Here is a 19451-nt window from a genome sequence, read left to right on the forward strand (position 1 = left end):
TAACAACTGTATAAACTGATTATATTGTAGCTTCTTTGAACGATTACATTTAGACATAACATTGGCACATCAACAGCATAAAGACGTCCATTTTACAGCATTGATCTTAGTAGACTTTTTGCTTATTGGCAACTGCATAATATTACTGGTACTGATAATAGTAAACGCTAATGAAAAACTTATACTACAAACTAAACGCATGCAAGAAAGGCAAGCGCGACATCTACGTCACAACTTTAAAACAATACTCAGGAAGTTATCATGACGCAGTGTTACGCTTCGCTGATTCGATACTCGAAGACGAAAATTCTATATCTTATACAATCTGTATATTACATTAATTATAATATTATCACACCTTAATACTAATTTTACTATTTGTTGATTTTTTTAATCTAGAAATGTCAAGTAAAATTACAAGCGATTAACGTCACGTGTTTTGACCTGGAGTAACCTTTACCAGGGACATAATTGCGGCAAACATTGCATTTGCAGCAGCATCTTTTACACAAAAAGTACCGAGTACTGACAAAGAACCGAACTACATTTTTAAAATAGTACCGGAACAGTCGGAACTATATTTTGCCAAGTACCGTTACCGACGGTACATACATTCGTGGCCAAACGTTTATGACCACTATGCGGAAAGTTGAATTTTTACTTCTGAACTCAACTATTATATTATAAAGCAAATTTATTGCACCATATTACATCATTTTTCTGCCAGTCTGTGGCAGTCACTTTCAAAGTGCCCATCAAGTAGCAAACATATGTTTATGACTAGCTTCATCTTGTTTTTGAGTGTTTGAACCCTTTTGAAAATGGGTCGAAAATCCTCTCTTTCTGTTGTTCTGCGTGCTCAAATTGTGGTTTTTCAAGAATAATATAATAAAAGACCCTAGTATCATGATTTGCGGGGGAATATCGGTGAACGGAACGGCTGGATTGTTTTTCCTACCATCATGAACGGCCAGAAATGCGTTGATTTGTTAAAAGACAAGTTGGAACTACACATGGCTGTTCATAATTTGCACGATGGAGCACCATGTCATCACTCCAAGATCGTAACCCAGTTCTTGAATTCGAAAAAGACCCAAGTACTGGACTGGCAACAGTCCAGATTTGAACCCAATAGAAAACTTGTGGACTATTATGAAGGACAAAGTTTCGGAGAAACAGCCAACTAGTGCTAAGGAACTGGAAAAAGTAATCAAAGAAGTTTGGGAACGTGAATTATCAGCTGAATACTGCCGAAGTCTTGTAGAGCACATACCAAAACGTTTGGAGGATGTAATCAAATCTAATTGCGGACCAATAAAATACTGACGTTTTGGAAAATTCTGGTTCAAACAAGCATGATTTATATTTAAATTGATTTTTTGTTTGCTATACTCACATAATACACAAAGTTGTTGAGCTTAGTTCTGAGTAAATATGGTATTTATTGTCTGATTCAGAATTTTTAGAGGTGGTCCTAAACTTTTCGCCACCACTGTAATTTCATGTCATGTCAGCAAGAAAAATTTGTTGTAATTTATAGCATCATTTCGATATATATAAAAACGTTTAAATATTTTTTATAATAGCTTTTGCCGACAGATCTACTATAGATTAAAACATTTGCTGTTACTTTGAGGTTGTTTACCGTATGAAAAAAATAGTGGAGAATTTGCAAGCAACAGTGCAATGCGTGGGTATGCAACTACTTACTGCAATGGCTCACAATGCACAAGTGTAATGATGCTAAGGATCAAGCAACAGTTAACAGTATTTGAAAATATTGCCCTACTTGATGAATGTGTGCAGAAGGCAGGCCACATAAGTGGGTACCACGGTCCGTATGTTGCATACCTTTGGTGTAATGGATGTGAAGAATTTGAAGGAGATGCTTCGATGCTTCGAGAAGGAGATGACTAGGCATGCTACCAGACTAATGTCTTCTAAGCATATTGTACGTTTGCCATTTATTGGTAACTTATAATTATTGTTATCATTCCTAATCTAAAGAATGACAATAGTATATATATGATACAACCTTGGTAACAAATGAAGCACAAAATTGAAAATGGATGGAACATTTCCAGCAGACACTCAACCAGCCAAATCCGATTGCTTTGTTTGAATTTGCATCAGAAAAACTAACAAACAGCACATCGTTAAAATTCCGCATGAGCAAAACCACTAAAGAAGAGACAAGAGATCCAGTCAAGATATAAAAGAAGACAAAGCTGCATGATTAGATGAGATCTTACGGGGTTGATAAAACTTGGAGGTGGTAGATTGATCACGGTCAGCTCGTCTAATAAACCAATGAACAGGTCTCATTGGAATGACAGATAAGTGTAATTGTAAAATTAAATACCGCCAGACTATAGTAGTTGGCAGGGCATTACCCTACTCTCAGTCTTTGGCAAAGTGTTCAGCATAGCAGTGCTGCGACAAGCTTTTAAATTTGTCCTTCGAAAAGAACAGGCTGGCGATTGTACTAATTGCTCACGTACTGAACAAATATTCACTCTGCACAACATCAAAACAACACCAAAACCAGTAATAATAAATTTCAAATTTTTCAAATAGGCATTTTATAGTATCCACAGACAATCGCTGGGTGATATTATACAGTCATGTGACATATCTTTAGGGCAAAGATTTTTCATCTTCAAGAGCCTTTATATTAATTCAAGCTACTGTCTAAAAATTGTCTGATTGTATCAAAGATTTTTGATATTGTCACTGGAGTTGACCAAGGCTGCATTCTCCATCCCTTTTTATTTTTGCTGACCATCACGTTGTGCTTGAGCAACAGTGGATATGTCATTCCATTAAAAGGACAAAAGAAGTTGAATGACTTGGATTTTGCCAATGATTTTGCTCTGCTAGCAGGAAGCAATTGTGGCCTTCATAAGCTACCTACATCCTTGCAGCAAGATGTGTCAAAGCTTGGGCTTAGGTTAATAACAAGAAGACCAAGATAATGAAGATGATCCCCCACACAATCCTACAAACATGGTCAAGGCTAATCAAGAAAATTTGAACAATATGACAGGTTCTCTTACAATATCAAAATGGATGTCCACTGTGGGGCCGGCAAGACAACCATGGATGATGATCGATCAATATAGATGTTACGATTTATATAATTAATGCCGTTGTTATTTGCATTCCAACCGACACCAATGAGACATGGAAGTGAGCAAAAAACAAACAAGCTCTTTAACACTTTTCATCAAACGTGCTTAAGAAGGCTGATAAAAGTGCCCTGGTATGATCGGATCATGAACGAAGAGATTCTCAGAAAAGTAAGTCAACCAAATATCACCCACTAGTACAATGTACGTATAATATATTGTGTAATGTAGATTTTAGTTATCGTGTGACAATTTTGGTTTAGCTAATGTGCAAAGATTTGATATGTACATTGGAATGCCGGCTATTCTGGATAAGCAAGTACAATTAATACCAAATTATACCTGATTTTACAAAAGTTTGTTATTTTCAAATTTTATTGAAGTTTTGATAGTAATTTTTAGTGAAGTTTTTAAAGTGATTGAATCCCATAAAATTGAAGTAAATAACAATTACTTTATAAATCTATTTCATTTTTAAAACTTCACCAACAAATGGATTAACATTTTTACCAATGAAGTTGTCATTCCTTTGAACGCCAATATACAGTAGTTTACTAGTAAGAAAATTTTGTGATTTTCAAGTACAAGTGATAAAAGTCATTCTGTGACTTAAATTAAATTCCTAAAATTTAAAAACTGCATTGATCTGCAACCAACTTGCAGTGACAATCAATTTTGTTTTTATTTAACAGCAATTTGGTGCAAAAAGTTGTTTTTTTTTCTAGGATTTTTACTCACTGAAAATTTTATCCTTGAACTGAGAAAAGTCTTTGCACAACTTAAACTCAGTGTCGACGATGATTCCTCACTGCTCAAGCTACGGTTACAAAGCATGTCTTTTGAGTAAGCTCTCAGAGATACAAATTTTTATATTTGTTTTTTTCTTGTTTGGTTATATTGCACGATTTTGGAACTGCTCACCATGACTACTGAACAGAAGCAAGCATTGTTTTTACCTTGCGTAAAAGTATTATAGCAGTAACACAACTGGGAATTGAAGCTGTTTCATACATTTACAAGCTGCTAACCGCTTCGCCACCAAGCCGCTTTATTTGTTGTTTATCATGACCTATTCTAAAAACACAGCTACCATTTACATTTACAATAGCATGTTCACCAGAGACCAATGCATAAACCATGTTATGTGTTATGTACAAAATATTCATAAAACAAACATCCTTACACTCTGCATGCGGTAATACGATATGCAAAAGAAATTGGCTAAGTATCGAATTTGAACTTATATAAATAATTTCTACTCTAATCTGTAATGCATATTACCATGGAAATCTGCACATGTATGTTATTATACTAGTCTTTCACTCATTTGCTCTATTTTTAAGATCATTTAAGAGTAATGCAATCAATTTTTTTATTATTGACCAAAAGTTGAAAATTAAAAAATAAATTGAGGCATGGTTCATAAAGGTTTGGAAAATGGTTCATTGTGAAAAATGTTTAAAATTTAGTATTGATATAGTTCTTAATAAATTGCAACCTTACATATAAAGCATGTTTGCAAGTGATATCAACAAACAGGATTTATTTAGCTTAGCAACAATCTCATTGCTGCCTTATTTTCTACCTACTTCTTGCCTGGCATTCCATACTTTTGTGAAATGAACAGTTTTTGTTACTAATATCTACTGCAAAGGTATATTATGTAAGCTTCTGTACAATGGAGTAATTTTAAAGCAGCAATACGCATTTAATTAATAACCTAACAGGAGACTTTTTTGTGAGCACTTTACTAATGTCAAATACCAATTTTATAAAATCGTTGTTCCAGTCCAAGTATATATCTAACATTGCTCATCCAATTGTGAAAGTGTGACATGTTTGTGACAGCTTCTAACAACTTTATCACAAACAAAATGACTAACAATCAATTTTGCAGCACAAAGGTATAGTACCATGTTGTACTCCCACAGAACCTGCCAATTAGGCTTCCATAAATAACCTATCAAGCTTTAAAATCGTCAGCAAAGAGTTTTGCTTTTTAAACAGTTATTACTGTAGGCAGTCATCTGTAAACTTGAAAACTAGATATGCTTGTAAGGGTATTTCCTGCATAATCACACAAAGTAACCATTCATTCCAGTGACTTAATCACTGAAAGTAACTATGGCTTAAACCTAAGCACTTTATTTCTTCCATATATCTTTTAACAAATATAAGTGCACACATGCCTGTACCTGCTAGTAACTACACTGCATTTTACAATGTTTCTTTATACAATACTCTTTTGTCGGTTTTCACTAGTTGTTAATTAATCATATAAACTTGATTTTTCTGGCCTTTTGCACTTGTAATTGATAAATGCAATGGGTCTGCTAAATGAACGTAGAAATTTTACTCCTATCACATCCTATAACAATAAATGTCTTCAGCTAAAAAGTTCATCTTGTTGTTGCAGCATTTGCCACTCTGAACCGTTAGATAGCGATAGAGCACGTTATTCCAGTGATCGGACAGAGATATACACGCGTGCTTCTGCGTGTTATTCTGTAATTGTTGATTTATTTGTGCTGTTTTCTTTTCGATATAAGACTACAGATGCTTTTTAAAGAGTGTTTCGCTTGTCACAAATTATGCCTGTGTTTTGACACATCTCAGGAGTTCCTCGCGCTGATCTGAGGGCAATGTCTTAAAGCAAAAGTCAAACAAAGGCAGTGCTTTTCCAGCAACACCCTTCGGCGTTTGACGTGTACCAGACCACGTGCTATCGTTTACCAGATAAATAAATGTTTGACCGTAAAACCTCGTCTATACGTCGCAACTCGCAAAGTCGTTTTGCTTTAAGAAAAATTTCGAGCCAAAAAAGCGAAGTGGCAAAGGGAAATTTAAATATTACAGAAAGTCAGGCTTTTCAAAGTACTTTCTTTATTTCGACCAATCCAAGCTACGTTTCAGACGAATCAAATGTATAAAACCGAAACGTTAACAGTATCAAAAGCGGATATTACACCGACAATCGACACAACTCATTCGGTGACTGAAGAAGCTAAACTCTATTCTGCACAATGTCGCACCGATCAAAAACTTCGCTTCGAGCTCAACAACAATAGATAGAGAGCACTAGGTCTTTGAGAACATGGGCAAAAAGGCGCTTTTATTGCCGAAGTACGAATTGCAAGGGTGGAAAGATCCATGTTATATCAATGTCGTACATATATAGATATCATTTTATAGCGTATGTCTTTTGTTTGCTATATATTTGCATTATCTTTTGTATATGGTTCTACAATAAGTTCAAGTTACTTTGACGTTCAAGTAAAGCTTTTATTTCAGCTTCAAACCTATTGCACACAAACAAGCGCCTCACTGTTACCGCTCTGTTGATTTTAAGCCTGCTGTTTGTTTAGTTAATTGTAATCTTACCTTAAGCTAATTTGCAGGTTCGTAAATTGCCTTTAAGCGGCAAATTATGTGTTATCATAATCGTTTGAAATGTCTTTTCATGGAAGCCCACAAGACAAAAGATTGCTTGGTTTAACTTGAAGGCACACCATAAATTTCGGAATTGGTTGGCTAAAATACCAGGTGTAAATTTTTGAGATTACTTGACAAGACATACCGTAAAATTTGGGCATGTTTTTCAGAAAAGCAGTTATTCATCTTTTTAGGTTTTATTTATTAGTCCGGTAGGGACGGAAACAAATCTGGTTATGAACATAGGCCTAACAAGTATTAATGCATGAGACCAAGTACCCAATCCACAACGCCTTGCAGGTGCACGATAATTACGAGCTTCTACGAAACAGATTAATTATATATAGTTATAAACAATTCTAATTAATGCTTTCTTGATTTCAGGAAGAGTTTCATTCATCTCAAATGCGACAGTTCAACGGCGATAGTACCAAGTTTTACTGCCTACAAGCATGTTAAGGTTTGCAAATCGACATTCCATGAAAACGTTGGTCCCTCGTAAGTACATAAAAATCTTTTTCATCTTTGATACAACATTTGAATGTCCTTTTATTCCTTCGATGGTATTTATTCTACTTAAAAGTGAAAATTTTTATACGGTACATACTGCGCTACTGACTGTGTTATCGACGTTGGCTTTGTCACATTAAAAAATACTTTTGCTAGTTGTATTTCGAGTAAAAATAAAGCCATCTCTTTTAGACCCTCAATGTTTCGGCAAACATCTAATATGCACGATGTTAACAGGATTAAAACCTGCTGCCGTAACAACAAATAAAATCAGGAATGAATAGAATTAAATCGGTAACTATGCTTGTGTCGAAGGATAAGACTCGTAATGCGTGAATTTTCTAAAATTATTTTGAGAAAATTTGTTTAGTTTGGTAAAAATCTTGCACACAGTTTTCTTTCACTTATGTTTTTCTGATGTCTGCGTTCGCATGTTACAGCATACTTTGCACCATAGCGACCATTAGCGGGAATAGTTATGTAATAAGACCTTCCACATGCTGATATATGCAATGAAGTTTGTAGCTGATTTTGTGTTCTAAGGCTCATTGGCAAACTGCACCCAAGTTGTTGTTTACTGATTTGTTACAATATTACCAGGTTATGATGTTATTTTTCTATTTGTTAGTTTTCAGAGTTTTGCAAACTTGTATGAGCCATTGCTGGACCCTTCACTTCTGTGTACTTATACTAGTATCTTATTATGTAGTTGCAACGAAATGATGGTGTTATGTTAAAACTTGTAATTGAACTAGGCGATCACACGATCAAGTTACAAAGTTGCAACACATAGTTGTTTATAATTTCTGGGCTATTGATTATATGAGTCTCCACGCAAGGTCGTATAAACTTTTCACAACTAGAAAGTCAGATTGTTCGTGCTGATTTATTATCGTCTGATTGCAGACAATTCTTCGCAGTCATTTCAGTTTAAATTGTTTGTAACTTGACTGCCTATGTAAGCACGACCGCTTACTCGATTAGTTTGATGTTGGATCTTTTTCAACTGTCGCTAGTTGCTGCCCAATTGGCTTGGCATCAAGGAGCATTGGTTAGACATGATGAAACATAACATTGAGTCGAGACAGCAAAATAGCAACGTCTTTTTGACTGGATTGTAGTAGAGTTATAATGAATTATATTGAGCGTAACTCATTGCAATAAACAGCTACGCAAATTAGCACAGCAAAAACACATCATATAGAAATAAACACAAGAGCGACACGAAACGGAAATTACATTCAAGAAACCCAGTATTCAATAGGAAATTGTTTGCAGGCTGCCGTCACATAGCCACAAAAGCTAAACATCATAAACGTCCGACCGCAATGGTTTTTTAACTTCGCCAGACGTTTTCAACGACCTTTCTTGTAAGTCCAACTGTCATGCGTAAATACCAGCAGTCGCTGTATGATTTTGCATGTGACACGTTATGGCGCTGCCCTACAAAGTGTAACGTGTCTTCATGTTTTTGTCCATTGTTTTTACGTGTGATTATCATAAAACCCTGCCCCTGCAGGCTTACAGCTGCAGGGGCTTATCTGCTTTTTTCCGCTATTGTATTAAGGTGGAAGTAAAAGTAAGTTACCAACAATGCGCATAAAATTATTATTTCTCCAAATTAAAAACGATGCCAACTAGCTGGATGGAAAATGTTATTGGTTATCGTCTATTACATCACCACATCAGAAAACATTTCACACGATACCATTGCTTTCTAGTAGATGTTCACATGTGAACATCTGAAATCATTCGCTTAAAAGAAATCCTTATCAGCGTGTTTAGAAAAACGCTAAACATTATGTGTTTTTTGCCAATGCTGTTCGGTTTCTGCGGTGATTAATAATTGATAACACAGCATTAGAAATTCTAAGCCACTCTCTTTCGTATTCTATCAGGTCATAATTTAGACGGTCTGGCAGTTTCTGTTTTATATGTAACCGCGTCTACGATACGGTAGGATCGATAATAATCATCATCTGGTCTGGAGGCTGGTTTTGCCCAGATATTACTTTTGCAACGTGTCAAAAGTAACAACCACATATCATATCAACCACTATTTTAGATTACAATATAACATAGAAATGTTTAACAAACGGCATACAAATATCCAAATAGGTTCTATAATGTCCTTACAGTTATAAGGTCATAAGCGTCGGAGACTTAAAGGCCAAGTTTGACTATTTCGTTTAAAGCATTTTGCTATGCGGAGGTCACTGTCACTAATACAATGTGGTTTTGTAAATTGCTTTTGATGTTTGCTGTCGTTAAAAGTACAAACCTATCTATCTTTGGGTTCCACGACATATGGCCGCGGGAAAGTGGCCGCGAACAAACTCACCGGGGTCAACTGAACGTGACGTAAATTGACCGCAGACAAACTGACTGTGACATAAACTGGCCGGCGATCAAATTAACCGTCGATAAATTGGCCGGCGATCAAATTAACCGGCGACAAATTGGCCGTCAAAAGGTCAAAATTCTAATTCACTATCTAGTCACTTCTGTTTATTTCAATAAACGTTTCAATGTGTATTGAAATAAAAAACAATTTTGTTAAAAACAAAGGAAATAGTTACAAACAAATATTTACTTTACATATCATATACTACCGAGTTTAAAATTTTGACCTTTTGACGGCCAATTTGTCGCCGGTTAATTTGATCGCCGGCCAATTTATCGACGGTTAATTTGATCGCCGGCCAGTTTATGTCACAGTCAGTTTGTCTGCGGTCAATTTACGTCACGTTCAGTTGACCCCGGTGAGTTTGTTCGCGGCCACTTTCCCGCGGCCATATGTCGTGCTCCCCTATCTTTGTCGTCATTTGATAACCGAGTGCGGCAACAGTGTTTTACTACATTAGCGCAATTGGTATGACACACGAATTGCCGTCGTTTCACGTGAGGGCTTCAAGGCATGTCGCTTATTTAGTCCATGCTTCATAATTATAAACCACAGGAAGATCTGTAGCTATCGTTTTACCGGTTATTTGAATGCGCTCATCGTTACACTGCGTTAATGAGTAGGCCAGAGAGCACTGAACAAATAAGACATAATCTCCTTCAGTATTTTAGGTAGTGCTGGCCTTTCATAATCAAACAGTGCGTTTTATAAATAACAATATGATTACTTGTTTCTGCTTTTCAATATTGAGTTTTCATTACGTTTCGATACACTGTTTTTTAAATTGTTTATTCGCAAAAACTGCACTATGCTTGCAAAGTTTGCTTTTAATTCTCCCTAAGCAACGGAGAAAAGCTTTCTATATGCACAATATGAGCATTACATAGCATTCAGTATATGAGCACGTAATATATATGCATTCAGAGAATGTATCATAAGGTACAACATTGGCCCAATATGAGCATAAGTTTTGTAATTGCTTGATAAATTAAATTTGTCTGGTAGCCATGTCTACAGTACATACTGTAAATATTCATGTATGTAGTTGTCATGTACACGCTAAACAAAGTAACTAGCAAGAAAACAGTTGCTATTCAAAGACTCTAAGACGTTTGCGTGGAAGTTTGCGTACCCTTGATAAAGTAAAGCAATTTGACTCGAAGTAAATATGGAATGAAACCTGTTTAAATAAACTATTTTCGTCCATTTGTGCAGTAGCGTTGAGTCGAGATTTTTGGAATTTGTGTAGTAGTGGAATTTGTGTAATTTAATCTTTTTTGTCATCAAAGGTTTTTACAGCATTTCCTCATTTTCATCATTTTCGTGACCGTTATAAAATTCACTGCACATCTTATCTCCCTTTGTTGATTGTTTTTGTTTGTCTTGTCTGCGCCGAAGCTGTGGGTCAATATACAACTGTTACTCTTCTGCAAAACCAGGTGTTAAAATCCTAGCGTTCTCTGACAACTGACCTCTTTCCAAGACTTCCTCGAAGTTATGGCAATATACACGGCATAAAGAGGGATCCACACGGCTGAGCTTGCTGAAATAATCTGACAAAGAGCTTGAGCCCACGGTGGATAGATGTATTTACCGTAAGCCAAAGGACTGTACGCAGTTACGTAATAAACGGATACCACCTACATTTAACCACAAAAAGGTAACGAAATAGCTGGGTGTAATAGCAAACGTCACCTTAAAATTAATGCAGATAGATTTCGGTTGTACTAACCAGACATAAAATTGGAGTCACGTATTTCCACATGAAAATAATCAGAGGTCGGATCTTGCTAGGTCCTATCATTCGGTTGATTTCATCCCAGTGACGGTCAGCACCGTACACCCAACCAATTGCTATACACTCACATGCAGATATGAAGAACAAACTCCATCCTGCTATGCCATATGTGTTGAACATTTCAAAGACATAAACGCCACCCTGTACATGATAAAAATTTTAGTTCAGTTTGTAGGTTGGAATTCTGGACCTTGGGTAAAGGTCAATATCTTGAAACGGTTTGGCCTATATGTAGATACTAGATACATAATAGCTAACAGCTAGAAATAGAGATACAAAGTAAAGTACTGAATTTCTTTCACCTCAGTCATAAAAATGAGACCTCCAAGGTAAAAGCCTACGCTGCTGAAAGCCAGAAAGATTTGCCTTGAATATTTGTGGAATGTTCTCAATGGCCGAATGTAGTCGAGAAAGAATGCACAAAAGCTTTCGACGTAAACGAACTAAAGCATATTCGAGTCACACTTGAATAGAATCAAAGCCTAATTTCGTTGAAACGAGAAGGGTGTTATAAGTGTCTTTCGGAAGTAATTCACGATGGTGGTGCAGTCTGGTATTTGACACCTTCTTTTCTTCGGAAGCTGCTAGTTGTTTGCATCAAGGCTTTTGCATTGCCCACAGCTAGTCCAAGCGGGATACGACGATTTTTACGGTTAGTCTTAGTTTATGGACCGATGATTTTATTGCCATCTTTAATTATGCTTCAGATGACAAAACGTTCAAAACAAATTAGATTCAACGGTAAGTTGACTCGTACAATGCATGATAAAGTGTTCACCTGCGAATCGAAGCCCAAAAGAAGGATTGTCAGGAAAAACATGGCGTTCCAAAACTGCGGTAAAGGCAAGAAAGTTAACGCTTGTGGATAAGCTATGAAAACTAATCCCGGCCCAGACTGTGCGACTTCATCCATAGTTCGGTTCTGAGTCATACAAAATCGTTGTAAAAACCGGCTTCGTCCTGTAGTCTTTATATTAGTTCAACCAACCTGCAAATGCGCCATGGAGCCCAAAGTTGAAAAAACGGCAAATCCGCAAAGAAAACTTGCCAGACCATTTGAAACTACGATCATCAGAATATCTCTGGTAAACAGTAATACCGTTATTAGCTGACTTAAAGTAACACGGCACTGCCGTTATGCATTATTGAAGTCGATTATAATTTTTTTAAGCGCGCGGTCCATGGTTTTCAACAACTGATTTCTTTGCGCTTTACGTACGTCAGAAGATTTTGGTGATATTTGTTGTAACTTCCGAGAGTAATGAGACTACCAGTCCCCAAGCAGCACGAATATAGAACTTGCGTGGCTGCGCTAATCCACACCTGCAAGATATAGGAATATACGTTTTAGACTTTCACACTGCAACAGACAGCATTTTACTCGTGAATGTTTGTTACTTCAGGATTTTTCAGCAGTGTTGCGTTTGGTGTCAGATATTGATAGATTCCCAATGAGGCACCTTCTAACGTTGCCCCTCTCACGACCACGACAAGTATCAAGACAATCGGTACCGTTGCAGTGAAGTAAACCACCTGGTAATTCTTCGTTTTAGTAGAGCAATAACTGTCAGTTAAAATGGCGATGACGTTTTAGAAGTGATTTCTGACCTTTGCTGACCATTTTATCCCTTTAAAAGTTGCAAAATAACCCAGAACCCAGATTACTCCAAGATAAAGCACGAGGTCTACACGAAGATTGCCAATTGTTTCGACTCCTGAAGAAATTCCCAGTACCTCATAGCTGTAAAGGCTTTTGTTAAAGATCGTTCTTATTCCTATAAACCTTTATGTTACGCAAGCAATACTTACTTCCAAAACTGTTCTGCCGACGACATAGTGCTGGTTTCGTTTGTATGATTCCATGCAATTCGCGGTACTGTACTCGTATTCAAAGCGGATGCATTTGATAAGTTGGAAATTTCATCTAGAATGCCCTTACAACCATCTCTGTTCCACGCGTTATCGCAAGTAGCCCAAGGCAACCGCGCATTAAAACTTGAAATTAAATATTTTAAAACCCAAGCTAGTATGACTGGGTAGCAGAAGTTTGAATGGAAGATTAAAACGGAGCCGGCAAAAGCAATGCCTGCAAACAAAACCACAAAGAATGACAAATGTTCGCATCGAGTCCATTGAAACACGACGTCATACGGAATAATGTTACAACAAGCACATAATGTCTCACACAACCGTGTGTTTAACTCCAGAGCTATACTTTATTTCCTTACCTTTAAATATAGGGACCGTAGACCAAGACGCCATTAGACCTTTTCGTACCGACTGGCCAAGCGAAACTTCAAGAATCAGTAACGGAATAGCCAAGATTAGGACAGACAACCAGTACGGCAATAGAAACGCACCTGATTACAATTGTACCAGCAATATTTAACAGTAAACCTAAAAAGCTATAGAACAATGCGTAGAAACCCAACCAACCTCCACCATATTTGAAGCAAAGATAAGGAAACCTCCAAATATTTCCCAAACCAATGCACATTCCAACGCTCGATAGAATAAAATCCCAGCGTTTGCTCCAAGTCTGTCGCGGTTTGTCTTGTGACATATTCTTTTCCATGCTCGACGTCGATTCGCTTGAATAAGATATTGATTCCATTGTTCAGCTCACAAACTTCGCTCTTAACTTAATAGTTTTCTACAGTATGGTCCACAACCACGATGATGTAAGTGCTTTTGTTACTGTTGTTCTCAAACTCCTGTGCTTTTGCAATTGGCTCTATAAAATTAGGTAGATGCAGTCGGTTGTTTAGCGAGCAAAATGGTTAATATGTTTATAATTTTTGTAAACATGTAAAGTTGTAAACTATTCACAACCGTAACGATCAAATGTATGATAGTGATAACTGATAACTGCTTAACATCAAATTTATAATTTGAATTCACTTTTTAAACTAAGTGCCTTTAAAATACCCATGAGAGATGCAAACGACTTCTTGCATCTTGCGCCTACATTAACAAATTACAAGCTTTAAAACATAAAATAAGAGACGATGACCTCCACATTATTTGCTGGCTTATGATTACATTAGACCGATGTCCTTTTCAAATGTGACGTCAAGCAACAAAATTTCATTGGTTTTACTATATTTTCTTTAATCTCTATAATCAGACTTTGTTCCTTTTTCCACAAGTGACAAGTGTGGCAGTTTTGCGACAGACCCTCATTCTAGCTTTAAGTGGTTAACTGTTAACAGGCATTTTATCTGTTAACTGATTCACTTTGATAGCTCATATCTGAACGTTCCGGTAATTTTTTTGCATTGTATACCAACACCTCTGTGAATAGTATGCTTCCAACTGTGAATTGGACCAAATAATCCTCTAGGGGTTTTCTGCGTTTGTTGTTGGGACAACGCCTGTCGACCATCAGCTTATTATTCATTTAACCTTTATAATTATTAAGAAACTCACAGCCAGAATATACGTGCACAACTTAGTATAGACTATACTAGAACCATTAATGCTTGATATACTTCAGCCAAAACCGCTTCTGCATTTCTTAAGGACTGAGAGAAAAACATATTTATAAAATACGTTTTTGCTAAAACCTTCCAGTATTAAAAGGTGTTCCTCTGGTAAAATGCGGTACTGAATTTGAATATAACTTATTGAACTAGGAATAGGAAATTGTTTAGGCTTTATGATTGGCAACCCAGCTTCCTGTTTTCCAGAATGTCCTATACACCGGTTCTAGCATTTTTGTTGTCAAAGCATGGATGTCGAGTTTTGACTCATCGCCGAAGCACTGTGCTGTTCGTGAGATTTACAATTGGTTTCCGTCAATGTGACAAACCTATTTCGCTTCATTGGTTTATAATGCGTTTATGTTCTGCCCATTTCGTTTTTATTTCCATCAGCTTTTTGGCGAAGCCACAGCCTGACTGATGCCAAATAACGATTAGAAACTCCAGTTTTTTGTTCATCGCACTGGCACTTGCAGTGTTACAATTTGATTCGCACTTAACTTATAACCAGCGTTTAGGAAGCATTTTATAGGGCAATTACGTTGATAGTACCAACATTCTTAAGACCTTAGATGGCTGTCGTCTAGTCACTTTACCAGGCTCATCACCAGTCTGATCACATTTGTCACTGGCTGTCTCCTTTCAGGTTTTGTGCTCACGCGATCGGTCGATTACCGTTTTATAATAGCATTTTTTTCTGTTCTCGTGGTCGATAAAATTGCACGGTTACTTTTTTCTTTTCTTTTCTCGTCATTTTTGGCTGTGAAATGTAAATTCACTAGTAAATAGGTGGTTTGCACACAGTAAACGTATAATTTAGTTTATTCATAAGCCGTTAATTTTGAACGAAAAAGAAAGCTCAAACGCAGAGTCCAAAGCTACAATTTATATCTACAGTACCTTTTTTACCATCTCGTTTAATACAGCCACTCACCACCAACGATACCACTTAAAAAATCGTTCTGTATCGGCCACCACATTTTTAGGGTTGTAATATCATTGCTGCTGCTATTATCTTCACCAAGCAAAATTTAATTGCAGTTTAGATGTATTTAGAAGTTGAAAGTAGCTGGTAGCCCTTACGCCATATTGTTTACAGTTTGCTTAAATATATCTACGTGGTCACTGCAGTTCCCACGTCTCACATCATTTCCAGTTTTTCTTCTTTGAAAGAATCGCTTAGATTTTCTCTTTTGTTGCTTGTTTCCATTCGACGCAGCTGCCATAACAAACGTACCAGTTGAGCAAGGCAACTACATTTTGGTTAACTCACAACGTTCCCACCTTGGACCACGGCTTCTTTGTAGTTACGAGAAGGTACAACACGTACAGGGGAATCCAGATACCAGAGCTGGTTGATATCAGGTGGCAAACAACTTGGGCCCAGACCGGATACACATAGCTTCCATAAGATAGCGGGCTATGTGCAGTAACGTAGTATATTGACATCGCCTGCACATGTAAACTGTGACTTTGTCAAACGCTGTACACTTGTACAGCACACGGCGTAATCAACGCTTCTACGACTTCAAGTGGTCAATATCTGAATTGTAAAATAATAGTACGTTATTTTTATTTGTCAATTTACCAGACACAATATCGGTCCAACGTATTTCCACACAACAGTAACTATCGGCTGTATTTTACGAGGTCCTATCATTCGGTTAATCTCTTTCCAGTGGCAGTCAGCGCCGTACACCCATCCAATTGCTATAAATTCACAAGCAGCTATGAAAAATAAACACCATCCCGCTTTTCCGTACATGTTGAACATTTCAAAGACATATACGCCCCCCTGTTAAAAGATAATACAATCTAATGTTGATAATCAAAAATATTTGCTTAGCTTTTTGCCTCACTCCAAAGATGTCTATAAACTTTTGTTAATATAACAATGAAATCAAAAAATCCAACCTTTGTCATGAAAATCATTCCCAGTAAACAGAAGCCAACACAACAGATGGCGAGGAAAAGTTGTCTGGAATATTTATGGCACTTTCTTAAACGAGGATTGATGTCCATGAACAGAGCACAGAAGCTCTCCATGTAAACAAACTGTCAAATTTATAAACTTCCGCTGATCTCTTTAAATCAATTTGAGTGCTTATTTTTAGTTTAGATGAAACAGGTTATTACCTGTGAATCGAATCCAAGGAGTAGCAATGTCAGAAAAAATATAATGTTCCAAAATTGTGGCAAAGGCAACAAAGCTAACGCTTGTGGATAAGCTATAAAGACCAGTCCTGGCCCTGATTGAGCAACTTCTTGGATTGTTAAGTTCTAGTTGACAAGTTTACTTGTCTTTGAATGGTTTTTATTTATATGTCAATATGAGGCGATTAATTGTTTGTAAACTGCACCTGAAAATAGGCCATTGATCCCAAAGTTGAGAAAACAGCGAATCCACAGAGAAAACTTGCAAAACCGTTAAAGAATGCAATCAATATGCTGTCCCTGTCAATCGAAAGCACAATTCAAAATAAATCATGTTCAAATATGTCGCACTAAGTCTTCAATGTGACTGTGATTTTAAGAGGATTTTAAGGCCGTTACGTTTTGACCTGATAAAATTTTGGTTGTATTTGTTGTAGCTTCCCAAAGTAATAAGTCCTGCTCCACACAACGCATAGGAGTAAAAAACTTGGGAGGTAGCTCCTATCCACACCTGCAACACAAAATAAAAACTATAGTTAGTATAGTATGGGCTACACAAGATATAGTTAGAATGGGAATTTTGCCCATCGTGGCGTTGAAAGAATTTAAAAATAGCAATTTTTATATCAGTCTCACTTTGCGTTGATTTTTGATTCACAAAACGATTAAACACCGATAGGTTGCTCCTACATTGAAATTTTTGGAGTTATTATTTATAGGAGCAATTTCAAACCTGAGGCAACATACCTCTGGATTTTGTAGTTTGCTTAGTTCTGGCCTGAGATAGTAATCGATTCCCAACGACGCGCCTTCTAGTGTTGCCCCTCTGATCGTCACGATTATTATGAGAACAACTGGGAGTGTTGCGGTGACGTATACCACCTGATGTGTTAGAGATGTTGTCTGAATATGACACTGATTTTGGTGATAGCGAATTAATGATACATACCTTTGCTGACAACTTGATTCCCTGGAAAATCGCCAAGTAACCAAGGATCCAGATGACAGCCAAATAGAGCGCGAGATCTCCCTGCAGTCCGCCTATGTCGTGCAGTCCTCGCGAAACCCCCAAAATTCCATAACTGCAGTTGCGGATTGAGTTAACACATACCGTATTGGATTATACTTGCTTGTTGCTTTTTTCAAAACTTACTTCCAAAATTCTTCTGCTGCAGACATTGAAACCGTTGCACATGATCTGTTAGTTGTGTTTGGCATTATCTCATTGAAATTATTTAAGGTTTTGATTGCTGTACCGTTGCCACCATAAAACAATTCTATGCAATGTTCTGTGTTCCATTCGTTATTACAACTCATCCAGGGAAGGTTTTGAGTAAAACTCGACACAAAATATTTGAAAACCCAAGCTAATATTACCGGGTAGGACATGTTGGAATGAAACATTAACACTCCGCTGGCTAAACTGATTCCTGTAAAATGTGGTGTAACGCTTAAGGTTAATCGTTAGGTCTATCATGAAAGACTACCTTAGTTGATTATTACGTTTGTTTTGCCTCAATTAATTCGATGCTTAGTCGTTTTTTTAATTTATTTATGTATAATTTTATTTATATTTTAATATTTTAAATTTATAATAAAATCGTTTTCCATACCTTTAAATATTGGTATTGTTGCCCACGAAGCTATTACACCCTTTTGTACCGATTGACCAAGTGAGACTTCTAATATTGTCAATGGAATTGCTAACACAACAACTGCGAGGATGTATGGAATTAGAAAAGCACCTGCATATTAAAACAAGTTTAGAAGTGTTGATATCGGATAAACTCTTTGAACTTGTATTTAAGGTTTAGTTTAACATGAATCATGTATTGCCCTTCTGAATCTAGTATTTCTGTTGCGGGTCATCTTACCTCCGCCATACTTAAAGCATAGATAAGGAAACCTCCAAATATTTCCAAGTCCAATGCACATTCCTGCGCTAGAAATAACAAAGTCCCACGGCTTACTCCATGTCTCCCGTTTCGTCTTCGTTTTTTTTGAGGTACAACTGTTGTCCATTTTCAATGGTCTTTCCATTGCTTGCAATTACTGTCTACCCAATCTATATGGCACCAACTATGACTGCATTAACGATCTGCCGAGCCCAAATGGCAATGAATAGTATGCATTGGATATGTAGCCAAAATCGTGCCCGTTTGATTTCTTTCATGAAAGGTTCAGGAAATTTTAATTTCCTTATCTATACCGAACCAGTCGGTATTTGATAAATTGATTCATTTTCGTTAGTCGTTATTTCAATCGCGTTAGTGTATACGCGTGGAGTTTTCACTTTTAACAAACAGATTTATGCGACCTTAAGATTGTAATTTAACCTGACGTTTGCTAGATTCCTTATCGAAAATCTTTGCATTTTGTGCATGCCAGCAATTCACATCAAGCGTGCCGACTATATGTTTCATAGTTTTAATGTAATTGACTATTATAAATAATAAAGACATTTTTTTCAAACTAGATGACGTTTGCGCACTTTGAAAGGCTCATCTCAAACGCAAACCGGTTTGCGTAGTTTGCGTGAGGTA

The 19451-nt window shown here is 36.8% G+C and overlaps 2 protein-coding genes and 1 long non-coding RNA gene across 4 annotated transcripts; 1 reads left to right on the plus strand and 2 right to left on the minus strand.

The window, feature by feature from the left end:
• Window positions 1-441: 441 nt before the first annotated feature.
• LOC143469859 (uncharacterized) lies at window positions 442-8988 on the plus strand. Of its 2 annotated transcripts, XR_013119230.1 has the most exons (4): window positions 442-3299; window positions 3854-3971; window positions 6945-7058; window positions 7263-8988. It is a non-coding gene; the product is annotated as an uncharacterized LOC143469859 (long non-coding RNA). The 2 variants fall into 2 exon arrangements; XR_013119229.1 differs by lacking the exons at window positions 442-3299; window positions 3854-3971 and adding an exon at window positions 6710-6860.
• A 1256-nt stretch (window positions 8989-10244) lies between these two features.
• LOC143469857 (sodium- and chloride-dependent GABA transporter 1-like) lies at window positions 10245-15364 on the minus strand. The gene is made up of 12 exons (XM_076967715.1): window positions 13709-15364; window positions 13501-13632; window positions 13082-13358; window positions 12881-13013; window positions 12671-12805; window positions 12492-12595; window positions 12261-12354; window positions 12051-12194; window positions 11575-11715; window positions 11207-11413; window positions 10947-11114; window positions 10245-10872 (listed from the first exon to the last, which is right to left on the minus strand). Exons 1-12 carry the CDS (start codon window positions 13884-13886, stop codon window positions 10768-10770), a joined length of 1818 nt encoding a protein of 605 aa, XP_076823830.1. The 5' UTR covers window positions 13887-15364; the 3' UTR covers window positions 10245-10767.
• Window positions 15365-15558: 194 nt separating this feature from the next.
• LOC143469858 (sodium- and chloride-dependent betaine transporter-like) lies at window positions 15559-19400 on the minus strand. The gene is made up of 12 exons (XM_076967716.1): window positions 18783-19400; window positions 18522-18653; window positions 18062-18338; window positions 17858-17990; window positions 17656-17790; window positions 17316-17419; window positions 17115-17208; window positions 16891-17034; window positions 16669-16809; window positions 16343-16549; window positions 16039-16206; window positions 15559-15973 (listed from the first exon to the last, which is right to left on the minus strand). Exons 1-12 carry the CDS (start codon window positions 18946-18948, stop codon window positions 15896-15898), a joined length of 1779 nt encoding a protein of 592 aa, XP_076823831.1. The 5' UTR covers window positions 18949-19400; the 3' UTR covers window positions 15559-15895.
• Between the last annotated feature and the right edge of the window lie 51 nt (window positions 19401-19451).

The sequence above is a fragment of the Clavelina lepadiformis genome, chromosome 8 (genome assembly GCF_947623445.1).
Source record: "Clavelina lepadiformis chromosome 8, kaClaLepa1.1, whole genome shotgun sequence".
NCBI classification, from domain to species: domain Eukaryota; kingdom Metazoa; phylum Chordata; class Ascidiacea; order Aplousobranchia; family Clavelinidae; genus Clavelina; species Clavelina lepadiformis.